A 17616-nucleotide genomic window follows, 5' to 3' on the forward strand; every position below is an offset into this window, starting at 1 on the left:
TTATCAACACCAGATTTTTATTCCAAAGGCTCTCTAGTTCTCTATGCACTACTTCTCTGTCATGATCAGCATCAGTAGAAAGTCACAATAAAACAACCAAACTGGACAAGTAATGCAGGCAGAGGAAAACATACCCTGAACTCCCACCACAAGGGCCCAGCTCCCGGCGCTGCAGGCCGCGCTCTGCTCTCCCTGCGTGTTTCCAGTGGAGCTGCGCGTGTTCCCGTCTCTGCCAAGCCCTCCCCTGCGCTGAACCACTGAGCTCTCACCCCCTTCAAGCTCTTATCCCTCTTCTGCATCATCATTTCTTCTTCACTCCTCGCAGCTTATAAACATGCTGTTATTTCTCCTATCGTAAAACAGCCTTCTTGTAACCCTACTTTCCCCTCTGGCTGCCCCTCATTTTCCTGGTCACCCTTTACATAAAAGCTCCAAAGCATTTTGTAGACACACTGTCTCCCATTCCTCATCTTCCATTTTCTCTTAACCAGGCTCCAAGCAGGAGCCTCCCGTCAAGGCCCCCAGGGAGTTCCCTGTGGCTAAATCAAGGACGGGCTTTTGGTTTGTGGCTCACTCACCCTACAATGGCATTTGACATGGTAACTTTTTCTCCTCCAAGGAGGAATCTGCTCTCAGCTCTTCTATGTCTGGTCACTCATCCTCATCCCCTCTGAGGGTCCCTCCTCTTAAAGTTAAGGCACCCTGGTCCTCTTCCCTTCCCGTCTCCACTAACTCCCTTTGGTGACCTTCATCCAGGCCTGTGGCTGGACGTGCATCTCCAGGCTGAAGACTTCCAGCGTCACAGAGTCAGCCCAGAACTCCCTGTGAACTCCAATCCTGTACATCTAACTGCCCGTCCACACAGGAGTCAAACTTATTTATCAGATCTCAAGGAATCACCCCTGTAGTCAAATGCTTGATCTCACCCTCAAACCCACCTAGAGTCATTCCCATCTGAGTTCATGACAACCACATCCTGCCAACTGCTCAGACCAAAAGACCTCCCTGATGCCTCTACATTCAACTCTTAGCCAGTGTGTCCGGGACATCCCACTGGCTTTTCCTTACAAGCAGATCCAGACTCTGACCATTCCTTACCACTTCTCCTGATGCTACCGTCTAAGATTTCAGTGCCTCTCCACTGTAATAACCTCCTAATGAGTCTCTTTGCTTCTTCCTTTGCTTCTCTACAGGCAACTTCAAAAGCAGCCAAAGGTCTCCTCAAAATTTCCATCACCTCATGTTATTTCTCTGCTCCAACAGCTCCGGTGACTTCCCCATTTCACTCAGAAGGACGACTAAGCCCTACACAGCATGTCCCCTGCCTCCAGGGGACCTTGGCTCCCTGACCCCAGGCACCAGGACTTTCCTGTGCACCCTCTCCACGGGGCCTGCACTAGCCTCTTCTCTGCTCCTCCAATATGCTGGACACACTGCTTCTGACCTTTGAACCAGCTGTGTCCCCTGTCTGCAAAGCTCTCCCCCCAGAAAAGCCACATTACTAACCCCCTCGCTGCTTTCAAGTCTCTGCTCAAATGTCAACTTCTTGGCAAGGCTTACCTCCACCAGTTTTTCAAAACTACGCTCTCTGTCCCTTTGCCCTGGTGCTCCTGGTCCTTATAAGCAGGCTCTGTGTTTATCCCAACAGAAGGCCAACCTCCTACAGAACCCGAACACTTCCTTTTTTATGATGTTTATTCTCTGTCCTCCCATTCCACAGCTCTAAGAATGCGATCTCTTTGGGAGCAGGGATTTGGGCTTTTAGGTCACCGGTGTATCCTCATCTCTAGAAGAGCATTTGGAAAATAGCTGCTAAGTAAATGAATTACGGAAATACTAGCCAATGCTTGCACCTCTCCTACCGCTACCACTGAATTAACACTACTGTCATTAATGAGGCCGACTAATGCTCTAGATAAAAACATTCCTGAAATTGTTGGGTGGGCTTGAAATTTGGGGTTAAGTGGTTTAAAATTTAGCATCCAGTTTTGTTACACTGTTAATTCATTTTGCAAAGACTTGGAGGCAAAGGAAACAGTCTACCCAACCTGTTCGAAATATTGTAAATTCAAATTAATAATAATTGGGCAAGGCCCAAATTAATGAGTTCTTAACCATGTATAAAAAGCAAGAAACTTAAAAAAAAAAAAAAGGCCTTAAGCAATGTAGGAAAGTTGCTATTATTATTTTATAATTTAAATACAAATTTAAATAATACATTCATTTTTCTGATTATAAAATAAATTCTTGTAGAAAATTAAAATACAGAAAAATTTAAATAATCACTTATCACTGCACATCTATTAACAATTTTGATTCTTTTCAGTGCTATTTCTAGTAATGTGTCCGTGTGAGAATATCAGTGCATATATATACTTGTGTGTATATATAGGTACACATAACTAGGATAGTTATATATTCCATTTTATATTCTGTTTGCTTCATTTGCGATTCATCATTCATCACATCTATTTTTCCATTCCACTAAAATCCTATAGGCCTTTTTTCTGTGGATATACCATTTTTTTAATGAAGATTTTTCTTTTTTTCCTACTATAGCTGATTTACGACGTTCTGTCAATTTCTGCTGTACAGCAAAGTGACCCAGTTATATATACACATTCTTTTTCTCACACTATCGTCCATCATGTTCCATCACAAGTGACTAGATACAGTTTCCTGTGCTATACAGCAGGCTCTCACTGGGATGTACCATTTATGGTACATGTGCATCTCCTCTATTCCCCTGCTGATGATATCCGTATCCTGAATATTTTCCCATTCTAATTAGCAATGTGATAAAACTCCTCTACATAGCCTTGCCTACTTCTCTAAGTACTGCTTTCACTCTTAAGCTCTTAAAATTCTCAAAAGTGGAATTTCCAAGCCAAAGGGATTTTAAAGCTCTTCATACATACTGCTAAAGTGCTTTCCACAAAAAAGTACCAATTTACACCCTATCTGGGACTATATAGGATGGAACATCATTGTTAATTCAATAAGTTATATCTTATTTAAATTTGCATTTCTTTGATTACGTGTGTTTCTTCTTCCTAGAATTTTCTGTTCATGTCTTTTGCTGTTACTTAATTTTTAGAAGGAGGGACTATCTTCATAGCATTCCTATTGAATTATATGAGTCTTTTTAAATGAAGGCTATTAACTCAGGTTCATATTTGTAAAACCTGGCTGCAACATTCAGGTCAAAGGAGGAAAAAATGTGCCTCTGAGAGGTGAATTTATTTTTGCTCTAACTGCCACGTCTAATGACTAATTACTAGCTTGTCATATGAGATACGGAAGTGTTATGTTATCTCATGCTAATGATAATGTGTAATTGTAAGAGGCATGTCTCCGTTTGGAACTCAGCTGGTAACACTTACCACAGAAGAACTGGAAGGGGTACCCACAGAAGATGATATAGTGCTTCTTATTATGCATGTAATTTAACGTGAATAACCATATCCTTATGGATTAGCATAATTAACACAAGGCTTTAAGGTATATATGGATGACAAAGAAGGGTAAGTAGTAGTTGACAACTTTTTTAACAGGAAACTTACCCTGCTGCCCCTGGGATAATAATTAAGCCTACCTGTGGGTGTTAGTTAAAATGGGTCCAGCTTTTCCTTCTGGGGCCACAGTGATGAAGATGGTGCCACCCTGATGGACAGTGTCCACGTATACACAGCCAAAGCCAGTCAGGAACACAACCTGTGGAAAGAATATTCAAAGTCTGATTGAAAAGCAGTAAGAAACACTCTTCAAATGTCTTGGGTTCTGAGGCAATACCACAAACACTTGCTGGTTATATTTCTTTATATCCATGTGTACAGGCCATTCAACTGACTTGAAATGAAAAAAAAAAATCAAATCCAGATTTTTCAATATCCAGCTGTAAGGTTCATAGAGAAAAAAAATGATGGATGATAGGGCATGAGTGTCTTCATGCCCCGCTTCTCAGAAAGTGGCCAGTAACTCTGTATGGGCTGGAGCCCAGCCATGGGCCAGCCTGATGTGTGTATATGAATTTGTGAGGGGAAAAAACAACAACCCTCAAACTCAGGATTTGAAATGGAATGTGCAAAAAACTCTCAGGCTCCTGAGTACTCACTTACTACCACGAGGATGCCCTTCTATGATGGGGAAACAAAAACATACCCGAAAACGCACCAATAAGATGTGTTATGACCCCATCAAGGCCCCTAGCATAATCTGTGACAGGAATGTCAGATAACTTCATGTGCTTGGAGTCAAAATTAATTTTTCTTCCATGAGAAGGTGGACTAAGACCTAAAAAAAGTTCTATCTCAGAAGCCAGGTGCCAGGCCAGCAGAACAGATGTCCTTTCAGCATTAAATACCGATGCTGCTTAAATGGATAAATATTTGAAAACAGAACAGAGCTATTTGAAAAACAACTCCAAGAACATCGTGTTCACAGCCAACATTACCTGAGGGTAAGGGCAAGAACCTCCCCGTGTTTGGGAACTGGTGATTTGCAGGATCCCTTCAGTCCAAGTCTGGGCCCTTTATTATTGTTAGAACAGCAAATAAAAGAGGAAAGACTCAACATTCCTGGATGAAGGAACAAAGCTAGGTGTCTGCCTGGCATGTAATGAATGCATCCTAATTTTGACCCAAGGAAGAGGTACCAGAAAGCATGGACACAGAACCACAGGAGTCTGTGATTCTTACTCTTGGAAGTGACTTCAAGGTCCCTGAGCATCTTCCTTGTACAACGGTACCTCCTTCAGAATTCCTGACTATCTTCCACATCCAGGGCACCTGGATGTCCTCTTTGCCTCCTTCCTGTCTTCCTTTCCTGCTCTGCCACCTCCTATGCTAGCGCTCTTTTTCATTCTACCAGCCACTGCTCTGTCTTAGTCAGGCCCTTGTCTGCCCCCCAGCACCCTCTGTGGAGAACTCGCTTTCCCCCATGCAAATCCCGTCCAGATCCTCTGTATCTTTGCATAGATAGGGTAAGGACACCTTATTCTAGGAAGGAATTCTCATATTTTTCTATTCCTTTCCTCAGCTCGATACCCACTCCTCCATTCCTATGGCACTTTAACCACCCTTCTTTTTCTTTTTCTTTTTTTTTTTCGGGGCCACACCTGTGGCATATGGAGATTCCCAGGCTCGGGATCAAATCGGAGCTGTGTCTGCGACCTACACCACAGCTCATGGCAATGCTGGATCTTTAACCCACTGAGCAAGGCCAGGGATGGAACCTGCAACCTCATGGTTCCTAGTCGGGTTCGTTGACAGCTGAGCCATGACGGGAACTCCTTAACCACACTTCTGATCACAAATCTTATTGTTTGGATTACAGGCACCAGTTTCTATCACAGATGCAGTCACTAGACTGTCAACCTCTTGAGGGCAGGAGTGGAGTCAGTTTGCATTTTTGACGGATGTGTTTCTCAAATGGATTGTTTTGCAAAATATCTGTTTCCAAAGACTCTGCATCCTGAATTTGCCCCTTTTGTTCCAAGATAAGAATTGACTATGATCAAGTGTGGAATGAAGCCCACCTGAAAAAAATGGCTCAGCTCACGAACCTAAAACAAAACAGATATTCTTTGGGAGACACTCACATTTATAAAAGCCATTATTTTGTGTGCTGTGTAAAGTAAGTCAACTGCTTTTTTATTAGGCTCACAGACATGGGATTACTCATTTGACACAAACCTTAAGGGCCTATGATCCCATCTATATCCCCTCCTCTCAACAACTGTCCAGAACTTCAGGGCATACCCCAGGGTTTTAGCAGAGAGTGCTAAAAACCAGAACTCGCTTAAGGCGGGGGCGGGGGGGGGACAGGATCAGAAGAGGGAAATACTTATTGTTCTGCTCATTCTCAGAGCAATCTTCAGACATTAGGAAATTAGGGTCCGTGTACTTCCTAAGACAGTAAAGATAAGGCAAGCTGATGGTTTCTGTTAAAACTGCCTGGGGACTGTAAAACCAAGAAAATGAACCTAAACCTTTAAAGTACTTCTGCTCAAAAACCTGGACTCTGGGGAATTCCTGTTGTGTCGCAGTGGTTAACGAATCCGACTAGGAACCATGAGGTTCTGGGTTCAATCCCTGGCCTCGCTCAGTGGGTTAACGATCCGGCGTTGCCATGAGCTGTGGTGTAGGTTGCAGACGCGGCTCGGACCCCGAGTTGCTGTGGCTCTGGCATAGGCTGGCAGCTACAGCTCCAATTCAACCCCTAGCCTGGGAACCTCCATATGCCGCGAGCGTCACCCCAGAAAGGGCAAAAATAGACAAAAACAAAACAAAAAAACCCTGGACTCTGGAGAGAAATTCTGTTGGGTGTCCCTTTTACTCATCACTAGAACGGAAGCAACACAGACTTGAATTCTTGCAGTCTCTCTCATCTCTTTTCACATGCAGAGAAACAACTCCCAACACCAAGCATTTCCCAGGATGGCGCTCTAGGGATTAGGTAGGTACCTAAGGGCTAGAGGAAGGAGGCACCTATACCCAGGTCTGAGGGACATTCAAATAAATGCTTGTTTTGCTCTGACAGTTTGATCATTTAAGTATTCAGTTATTCAACCAATCGTTGGGTATTTGACGTGAACCTACATAGGGCTCCTCACGGCAGCAGGCACTGAGAAGACAAAAATCACGCCCTCAAGGTGCTCACAGCTTAGTTGGTGAAGAAGCAAAGTACACAAATAAAGAGAAAAGAGCTAACAGTTCCAGGGCAGAGATTTATAAAGACCTTCTCCCTCTTAGGGTGTTAACCATTGTGGTCTCCGTGCAAGCTCATGAGGGTGACAGTTTTGTGTCCATTTTTTTCAGTAATAATAACCAGTGCCTGGTGTTTGAGAAAGATCTGAGCGGACGTCATCTCAGTGTCCACTCACGTCTGGCTGCCCAGAGCCCTCTCGGCCTGGAGCAGGATTATACTCCTAACCCCCTTGCAGTGAGGTATGGAGATGTGACTAGCTTTGTCCAGCGGGCTAAAGGCAGAATTGACAGGTGTGAGTTCTGAGCCAGAGCTTAAAGGAGCCAGCCTTCTGCCCCTGCTGCAGAGACTGAATTAAGGCTTCATGTTCCATGTCAGTAGTGGGCCAGATCCAATCAGATTCCTGTTCTTTTAAATAAAGTTGTTAGTTTATGTTCATTTATTTGCATATTGACTCTAACAGCAGAGTTGAGATACTGTGACTGAGGCTAGATGGCCTGCAAAGCCTGAAATATTTACTATTTAGACTTCGAAGAAAAAGTCTGCTGACCCCTGCTCCAGGTGGTTGTGGTAGACTGCTAAGGAACTGCACATCCGGGATCGATGTCCTGGTTCAGTCCCTTCTCATACTGACACGAAGCTTGGCTAATGGGATGTCAGCAAGCATGAGGCAAGAAGCAGCATGATAAGGTTTGCTTTTGCGGATTAGTGCTCTCACCAACCATGTAAGGAAGCCTGGTCTAGCCTCTCTACGGAGGAAAGACCTTGCAGTAAGAAAGATGCCCCAGAGTTCCCTTCGTGGCCCAGTGCTTGGCGAACGTGACTAGTATCCATGAGGATGTGGGTTTGATCCCTGGCCTCGCTCAGTGGGTTGAGGATTTGGTGTTGCTGTGGGCTGTGCTGTAGGTTGCAGATGCGGCTCGGATCCTGTGTTGCCGTGGCTGTGGTATAGGCCAGCAGCTACAGCTCCAATTTGAGCCCTGGCCTGGGAACGTCCATGTGCTACAGGTGCAGTCCTAAAAAGCAGGAAAAAAAAAAAAGGAAAAAAAGAAAGATGCCCAGACTTCCTGGCTGAACTCATGCCTTGGCCAACCCTCCATCAGACTGCAGCTGCATGAGTGATCCCAGGCTCATGCTGCAGAAAAAACACTCAGCCACACCCTCTGATTCATTACTGTTTAAAGGCTCCAAGTTCTGGGGTGGTTTGTTACAATGGAACAGACAGAAGGTGGTGGCACCTCTATCAACCTGGGTCCCTGAGGAACCAGGTAGAACAGAGTGCTCTGATGACCACCACTGGGATGCAGCATGAGCAAGAAGTAAATGCTAGGACTGTGATAGGCAGCTTAACCTATAGCCTTTAGCATAACCATATCCTATGCTAATGGATAGAGATATTGGTAACAGGTAGGGTTCCAGCAAAAACCTAAAATATAGGTTTTTGGCTTAATGGTCAGGCAAGTAGAAATTCATATCGAAAGCTACAAGAATGGGAATGAATTCATGTTACGAAGTGGCAAGAACCTTAGTAAACTTGTCTGGGATTACTTGGGAGGTAGATCGTAAACCTAACAGATTTGTAGCTCTAGAAGATGAGGCTTGAAAACAAAATATTAGTAGTGTGTGTTGGCTGTTGCTGGCTGTGTCTGGCAAAGTATTATAAAGAAGAGATAGGGTCAGGAAAGAACTGGCTTATTTGCAAATAAAAATTAAAGAGAATAAAGCGATCCCAGAAATTCAGGGCTTTGCAAAATTAAAAATTCTTTTAAATTCCCAAAGAGCAAAAGATAAGATTTAATCTTTGAACATGAAGGCAGATTAATACACAGGCTTAAGTCTACATAGAGGCATCAGAATTCACTGTTAAAACTTCTTAATTGTTAAAGTGAGTCAGAGAAAATTTTAGGTGAATAGTATAGCTTTGCCACAGAAGCTCCCATATCCAGAGGTAAGGAAACAAGACAGCCTAGAAATATGTCTTTAAAAGGACCTAGGATGTGGTTATTAGGGCCTAGAATTCTCTGGAGTCAAAGAGATCAGAAGTCTGCTGAGTTTTTGAGTCATTACTGCTGCCTAACAACTTATGAACCTAGACTAAAAGAGTCTGTGATTGATGATTTGAGACTCAATACAATTTCAGTTGTGGCCAAGGAGGATCTCTGAGGGTAGTTTCGGGGACTGGAGGAGTAACGGTAACAGGCCCCTTCCAGGAGCAGAGACAGGGCTTAAAGGCTATTCCTTGCAAAAAAACAAAAACAAACAAACAAAAAAAACAAGAACCAAAACCCAAAAAACAAAACCCCAAAACAAAACAAAATCCAATTGCATAGCACTGGGAACTACAGTTACAGATAAGGAACAGTGTAATATAACTTGTGCTTGATGTTATATTCAGTTATCTTTATTAGAATGATTATTTGCTATATTTCTCTTCCACAAATGATATTTTAAAAATTATACCAGTTTAATTTCTAGTAAATAGGTTACAAGGAGATGGCTAGGAAACAACTGAAAGTATTCTTGAAAATCTCTCTTCTTTTCTCCATCTTCTCTCGCATTTTCCCTCAATAGGCTATATGTGACGATTCGGGGATAACCAAGAGGGAGTTATAAAGCATCATGGCAGGGAGCCCTGTATTAAATAACGGGTATCCCTGCCTTAAAGCCCTTAAGTCACCCTCTCTGCCAATCTGTACTAATTCCCCTTTGATTGGGCTCCAGTGCCCACTATGGCACATCTTGCTAGACCTCATCTCTCTCCAATTCTTTCTTTTACCTGATTCATTTTGCCTCAACTTCACATTTTCACTTCCTTTCTGATGGCCAATTTAAAAAAAAAATCCATCCTTAAATTGTTGAAATGTTAATACTAGAAAATATTACTTGATACAAAAGAAAACAGTAAAGGGGTAGGAGTTCCTGTCGTGGCGCAGTGGTTAACGAATCTAACTAGGAACCATGAGGTTGCGGGTTTGATCCCTGGCCTTGCTCAGTGGGTTAAGGATCCAGCGTTGCTGTGGCTGTGGTGTAGCCGGCAGCTGTAGCTCCGATTCAGCCGCAGCCTGGGAACCTCCATATGCCGCAGGTGTGGCCCTAAAAAGACAAAAAAAAAAAAAGAACAAATAATAATTTGAGGTACAAAAAACAAAAATGAAATGGCAGGTATAAATCCAACTATTATAAAGAGGCACATTTTATAATGGGTTATTTTGTGTCAGTCTGATGGGGGGTGGGTGCCAGATGAAAAAACATAATTTCTGGAGGTGTCCCTGAGGGTGATTCCAGGTTAGATTAGCATTTGAATCAGTGGATTCAGCAGGCTGCCCTTCCCAGTGTCGGGGGACCTCAACCTATCCACTGGAGGCTTGAGGTGGAGGAAGAATTTGTCCCTTTTTTTCCCTGCCTCAATGCTTGAGCTGGGACATTTCATTTCCCCTTTTTTTTTGCTTTTCAGGCCGCACCTGTGGTATATGGAAGTTTTCAGGCTAGGGGTCCAATCAGAGCTACAGCTGCTGGCCTACACCACAGCCACAGCAATGAAGGATCTGACCCAAGTCTGCGGGATCCAAGCCGCGTCTGCAACCTACACCACAGCTCACGGCAACGCCGAATCCTTAACCCACTGAGTGAGGCCAGGGATCGAACCTGTGTCCTCATGGATACAAGTCAGATTTGTTGCTGCTGAGCCACAATGGGAACTCCTCATTTCCTCTTCTCACGCCCTTGGACTGGAATTTATAGCCTGGCTCTCCCGAGTCTCTAGCTTGCCTATGGCAGATTGTGGGGTGTCTCAGCCTCCATAAATTGATCTACAGATACAGCAATCAGGCGTTGTATTTGCTCTGCTGACTTTTGGCAAAAATCTATAAAACTTTTCACCCTCTGTTTTGGGAAGGAATAAGTACAAAATTTACTTCTATGTCCAGATCAAATAGTTTGTAAAAGAATATATGAAGATAGAACACCATGGTAAGGAAGAATTTAAGACTTGGACTTTGAAGGGAAGAAGAGATTTCCACGTGTGCTCCGGGATTATACACTAACCTACCCAGGGAGCAGGGGAGGAAGCTGCAGCCTGCTTGGCTGCAGGTGGTGGCTTATTGTGAGCAGTCTAGTGGACTGTGGAGGCTTTTCCGGGCTGGACTCTGTTGCAGTGATCATTTTGCTGGTCTCTATGGAGACAGGTTTGAGGGTAGGAAGGCTGAAAACAAGAGAGAGCCTGTAGGGGCTATGGCTAAAATCTGGGAGAAGGATGATGAGTCAAAGGCTGGAAGTAGACCCTGGTCAGATACAAAGACACTTCTAGGAATTTCTGCCAGAACTTGGTGACTGACTGGATGTGTGGGAGAAGAGAGAGAAAGGCAGATCCAGCAGGAATGAGAGGCTTGGAAGCTAGACAGGCCTGGGATGGAATCCCAGTCCACCTGCTCTGTCTGTGCACACGAACCTCTCTGCGCTTCAAGGATGGGATGCAGACTAATTGACAGTATTTTAAGAAAGCTTGACATAAAGTAGGTACTCAATACCAATTTATATCAATGTTATTAAGGTTTTCATAGTGGGGAAATGGTAATGACGTTAACTAAAGGCGACATCTGGGCGAAGCTGGCTTGGAGATTGGGAAGTGGTCACTGGTTTCAGACGATGATGATGTTTGAGGTGACCTGCAGGTCTTTCAGGTGGAGCTGTCTGGTGCATAGCTAGAAACAGAGCTCGAGCTTGGGAGAGATGTGGGGGCCAGAGATAGAGATCTCGGAGGGACCGGGTGGTTGTTGGGAGCTAACGTTTTGAGAAGAATTAGATCTCCCAGAGAGGCAAAGAAGGGGGGTGACTTCCTAAGATGATCAAGGTAGGAAAGACAGGATAAGGATGAGAGGAAAATAGCAGCTCTTCTGGGTGTAATTCCTCCTCCTATCTATTTGCTGAAAAATACTTCAGGGAAATCCCTCTGACTGAGCATCTCTGGAAGCAACACTGACTCAACCAGAACAAACTGTAAGCACACAGCAGACTCTAGACCAGGACACTGGGCAGATGGGAGAAGCGGGTGCCAACTTGCTGATACATCCCTGGCCCTGATCTGGGGGGTGGTGAGTGAAGTCAAGCAAGACGTGAAAACATCTGCACTGCACATTTTCGAAGTCAGACCCTCACTTGGATCGATAACTTCTCTGTGTGACAATGTGGGGATGGAGGCTAATGGTATCTCTGAAAATGACCATATGCATTTAAGCCTTAGTGCTCAGGGGTACGCGGCGGATCGGCACCAAGTGCACAGATCACACGCTTGAATCCTGGCTCATCACGGCATTTTCCAAAGTGTCTCAGAATATTCTTGTAAGCAAGATAAGGACTCTCTTATACGGCATAACTTAAAACTGCTTTTAGATGCATTTTCCTATTTAAGAAATGTGGGCTAGATGACAGTACAGTTTGGTGTGTAAGGGGCTGACTGAACCGGTGCATTAGGGAAGTGTCTAGTGATTCACCACAGCATGTAGACCTTGGACTTGTCCTGTTCAACGTATTTATTAATGACTTGGATGAACACGCAGAATGCATGCTGACCACATCTATAGATGACATAAAGCGACCAGGGATACTTAATATGTTGGATGACAGCATCACGATTTTTTAAAAAAGTGATTTCAACAAGTGGACCAGGCCCAATAGCAACAAGATTTAATTTCTTGGAGATAAATGTAAAGTCCTGTCATGGGGTTCAGAAAGCCAACTGAACAGCAAGTCCACATGATAAAGACCGTGGGGATGTGGTTGACCATGATTTCAATAATAACAAACAGTCCGGACTCGTTAATAAAAAGCTAACTCCATCTTCTGCTTTATTAATGGAAGCGTGGGGAGCTAACAGCTGGTTCGACCACATTTGGCACACCATGTGTAATTCTGGCTGCCAGACTTTTAAAAGGGAACATAACACACTAGCGTGTTCGGACACGGGTAACTGTGGTGATGGGTCTGGAAATCACATTGACTGAAGGAATGATTCAAGGAACCAGAAACGCTTGGCCTGCAGATGGGAACACTTGGAGAAGATGTTGAAGCTGCCTTCAAATAACTGGGGTGTTGCTACGTTAAAGGAGCAGTCGATACTCTGTGATGCCCCAGAGAGTTAAACAAGGATGGATGAATGGAGGGATAGTTTGCAGCTTGATACACGCAGAAACTTTCTCACCATCGCCACTGGAATACGCCAGGACTATGACACTGGGAGTCTTCTGAGGTGGGATGTCCCAGAAGGGACACTTGCTCTAGGTAAAAGAGGCAAATGAGAAAAGGTCTTCTAACCATGGACAGAGAGAGAGAGACCTCAGCTTGGGAAAGGAAAAACAGGACTGTGCCATATGTGAGCAGACCCAGGTTCCAGCCTGAGGCTGCTTAATTATAAACCACCTAGTGGATTACTCTTTCAGCCTCAATCCTCTCATCAGGAACATAAACATCAAAATTACTGCCCTATCTTAGAATTTGTGCAATGATCAAAGGCTCTATCTTAGGATGTACTACACTTGATTGCATGTATTTAGTTACTCAGGTGCCTTAAAAGTGGGAATTATACATTATTCAGGGCAAAGAGTGTGGCTCTTGTTAGGTCCTCGGTAAAAGTTTGCGACATAGGAGTATCTGGTGTGGCACGGGGGGTTAAGAATCCGACTGCAGTGGCTCAGGTTGCTGTGGAGGTGTGCATTTGATCCTGAGGCTCGCATTCAATCGCTGGCCTGGGAATGTTCAGATGCCACGAGTGAGGCCATTAGAACAAAGAAAAGTGTGTTGAATAAATGAATGAAAGAATGTGGACTGTGGATGTGAAAACACTTTGTAAATGGTACAGAGCTCATAGGAGAAGAAAACAGCAATGACACCGAACACTTCTGCTAAGAGCCAAAGATCAGGAGAATTTCCTGGCTCTTGGTAGAAGAGAATTTTCCTGCAAAGGGATAATTTTAATCTGCCTTGTGGGGTTCAAACTGCTCATTCTTCTTTGTCTCAGGCAATTGCTTTTCACAAACAATTCAATCACTTCCTGTGGCTCTTAAGTTTAAAATCCAAACCCTTGATTGGAGCTACCGGATCTTGCCAGCTTTGGCCTTGAATGGCCTTACTAGCCTCCTCTCCCAACCCTTGTCCTTCCTCTGGCACCATGGCCACACTGGCATTTAGATTCCTGAAAGGCCCATGTTCCCTCTCTGAGCACCAAAGCTTTGAGCGTGATGTTCTTTCTGCCAAGAAAAATCTCCCGTTCTCTTGTCCACTTAATGCCTGGTCACTCAGCCAGGGACTTGCTCCCTGGCCTCTCAAGCTAGTCTGCTGTGTAACTGCACACCTGTGCCCACTTTTCCTTCATAGCTGTTGTCAGGGTTCATACTGACACAACGACCTCCGGGATGACTTCCTCCTCATCTCTCTCCTCAGCGTGTCACCTCCTTGTGGGAAAGCGCTGTGTTTCATTTTTGCGCACTGTACTTTACGTAGTCTCAGCACCAAGTCAGAATGCCTGGCATATATTAGATATTCAGTAAGTCCTTGTTGATTGAGTGACTAGAACACACTCTGCACAATGTTTCTATTAGTTAAAATGGTACCTACTATATATATTTTTTTTCCCTCTTTTTTTTCTTTTTTGCTTCTTCAGGCCGCATCTGGGGCATATGGAAGTTTCCAGGCTAGGGGTCCAATCAGAGCTACAGCTGCCGGCCTACACCACAGCCACAGCCACGCCAGATCCGAGCCATGTCTGCAACCTATACCACAGCTCACAGCAATGCCGGATCCTTAACCCACTGAATGAGGCCAGGGATCGAACCCGAAACCTCATGGTTCCTAGTTGGATCCGTTTCTGCAGTGCCATGACGGGAATTCCGCGGCTATATTTTCTAGGTACCTTTTTCTGTTTTGAGTTTTTCAAAAGAATGCTGCCTAACTTTGACAAGGAGAAGGTTATGGACTATCAGCAATTGAAATCTCATACACTGGGAAAAAAAAAAAAAGTTCTCGGGGTGGCTCAGCAGTAACGAACCTGACAAGTATCCATGGGGATGTGGAATCGTTTGACCCCTGGCCTTGCTCAGTGGGCTAAGGATCTGGTGTTGCCGTGAGCAGTGGTGTAGGTCACAGACACAGCTTGGATCCTGAGTTGCTGTGGCTGTGGTGTAGGCTGGTGGCTGTAGCTCTGTCTGATTTGACCCTTAGTCTGGGAACCTCTATATGCGGCAGGTGTGGCCCTAAAAAGATAAAAAAAAAAAAAAAAGAAAGAAAGAAAGAAAGAAAAGAAAAAGAAAGAAAGAAAGAAAAGAAAAGAAAGAAAGAAAGAAAGAAAGAAAGAAAAGAAAAAAAAGAAAGAAATCTCATACACTTGGCAGGATTCTAAACTATTTCCCTAATAGGATCAAAATTATGATGTTTATCAACAGAAGCTTATTTTTCATGTCTTTTGTTGTTTACTGTGGATCTAAAGATTTTTCTCCCCTGAAGTCAGGCTACCCCTACCATCATTATGGGTAAGAGCACCGATGCCACTGCAGGGCCTCTGGCTGAGATGTCTTCCAGCCAGGTGTGAGCCATGGTCGCAGCCCCAGAAAACCCACAACAACCAGAATTTTGTGGCACAGCTGTCTTCAGTCTTCTTGATAACTCTTAATCCAAAGACTACTTGTTTGTGTGATTATAAAGTTATTTTCTGCATATTCCCTCTCACGTTCCAGCTCAAAATTATACAAGACGACTAGGTTTATTTAGGAAACCAAGGCAGGGGCATATCTGCGCCTGACAAAAGCTAAAGGGGTTTTCTTCCTTGGGGCACAATAGAGATTTTATGGTGTTTTCCTTCTGCTTTTTCAGGTCAGCTTTGAAATTCACATCACGTGCCTCAGACCCAGGGCTGAAGAAAGGCTCTGGGAAGGCCAGCTCCCTCGTACAGAAGGGTTGCTCCCTTTCATCAGAGGACACAGCTCCCCACACTCCCCAGTGATTTATATGCTCTGGTGTGTTATTGAGGAGATGTCACTGAGGGTTTGAGACAAATCTTCCTCCAGGATGGGAAGTAAACCATGCTTTGCAGGACATATGGCACACAGCTCCCCCAAAAAGAATGGGAATACGACACTTTGCCGGGTCCTAGGACCAGGGATAATAACAGTGCTAGAAAGAGTACCTCCTCTTAGCTTTGAAGTGTCCCCGACTACAAAGGTTTGAGTAAATTAGGGTGAACGGAGATTCCCAAAATATAGTTTGGCAGACAGAATGCCTATTGTAAAGAATTCCCTATACAAAAAAAAAAAAAAAAAAAAAAAAAAAAAAAGAGGGTCTGTTAAAAAAAAAAAAGAATTCCCTCTGACACCCAGGAATCTTGACTAGGTAGGAGATTTCTTACAGAAGTAAATACAATTAAATGTTACAAATGTTATCTGGGTATGTGGACGGTCCTCAGAGTGGGGAGGAACTTGCCAGGGTGTCGAGAGAGAAACTCTTGAGAGATGAGAAAGCATGTGCTGGCAGGACCGGGGAAGAGGGGAGTTAAGGAATTCCAGGTAAGGGAGCAGCACTCATAGCATAGTGGTACAGAGCACATGCTTTGGAATGAGGCAGATCTGGAAAAATCCCCAGGCCCATCCCTTGTCATGGGATTTAGGCCATGTTTCTTCTGGGGGTCTCAGTTTTCACTTCTGTAACATGGAGATGACAGTCCCTAGCTTCTATGGCTGCTGTAAAGGTTAGATAAGAACGGATATAAAGGAGTTCTCTTAGAGTTCCCGTCATGGCTCAGTGGTTAACGAATGCGACTAGGAACCATGAGGATTCAGGGTTGATCCCTGGCCTTGCTCAGTGGGTTAAGGGTCCGGCGTTGCCATGAGCTGTGGTGTAGGTTGCAGATGTGGCTCGGATCCTGCATTGCTGTGGCTCTGGTGTAGGCCAGTGGCTACAGCTCCGATTGGACCCCTAGCCTGGGAACCTGCATATGCCACGGGTGCGGCCCTAGAAAAGGCAAAAAGACAAAAAAAAAAAAAAGTACAATAGTATTCATCCATAAAAAGGAATGAAGTTCTGCCATGTGCTACAACAATGATGAACCTTGAAAACATTATGCTAAGAAGCCAGACACAAAAGGACAAATGCTGTACAATTCCACTTGCATGAGGTGCTTCACGTAGGCAGATTCAGAGACAGAAAGTACAACAGAGGTTCCCAGGGTTGGGGAGGGGGCAGAACGGGGAGTTACGGGGAAAGAGTATCTGTCTGGGATGATGAAGCATGTCTGGAAATAGCGGTTATGGTTTTACAACATTGTGAATGTCTTTAATGCCACTGAATTGTACCTAAAATTGGTTAATTTTGAGTAGAAAGAAAATGCTAGGTTCCTGTGCCATTTTCAACAAAAATATCACCACTAACACCCAGAGTAAGACAGAGACAAATCAGGACTCTAATCTGTTTATGTTTTTAAAACTGTACGTATATTGCAGTTTTACATACAACTAGGATGAATACATATATTTTAAAATTAGCATTTTTTCAAAAGATGGAATTCGTCTAGGGTTGGTGTTATGACTGTCCTGAAATCTGGATAGTTGGACTGCCTTCCATATAAAGAAGATTAACAATTTTATTTCACTTTTTTTCTTCTTTTTATGGCCGCACCTGTCTCATATGGAAGTTCCCAGGCTGGGGTTAAATCAAAGTTGCAGCTGCCAGCCTATACCACAGCCACAGCCACACGGGATCCGACTTACACCACATGGCTACATGTACACAGAGCTGCGTCTGCAACCTACACCACAGCTCATGGCAATGCTGGATTCTTAACCCACTGAGTGAGCCTCACAGGCACTATGTCAAGTTTTTAACCTGCTGAGCCCTAATGGGAACTCTTTATTTCACTTTTGACCTGGGATT

At 44.1% G+C, this 17616-nt stretch overlaps 1 protein-coding gene across 10 annotated transcripts in view; it reads right to left on the reverse strand.

Moving 5' to 3' along the window:
- VPS13B (vacuolar protein sorting 13 homolog B) overlaps positions 1–17616 on the reverse strand; it is a 735231-nt gene that overhangs the window by 28774 nt on the left and 688841 nt on the right. For all 10 annotated transcript variants that reach the window (XM_021090606.1, XM_021090607.1, XM_021090603.1 and 7 more), the window contains one exon: positions 3596–3714. In XM_021090606.1, coding sequence (XP_020946265.1) covers positions 3596–3714 — 119 coding nt within the window. The remainder of the gene's footprint in view (positions 1–3595; positions 3715–17616) is intronic.

This window comes from Sus scrofa, chromosome 4 (assembly GCF_000003025.6).
Source record: "Sus scrofa isolate TJ Tabasco breed Duroc chromosome 4, Sscrofa11.1, whole genome shotgun sequence".
NCBI lineage: Eukaryota > Metazoa > Chordata > Mammalia > Artiodactyla > Suidae > Sus > Sus scrofa.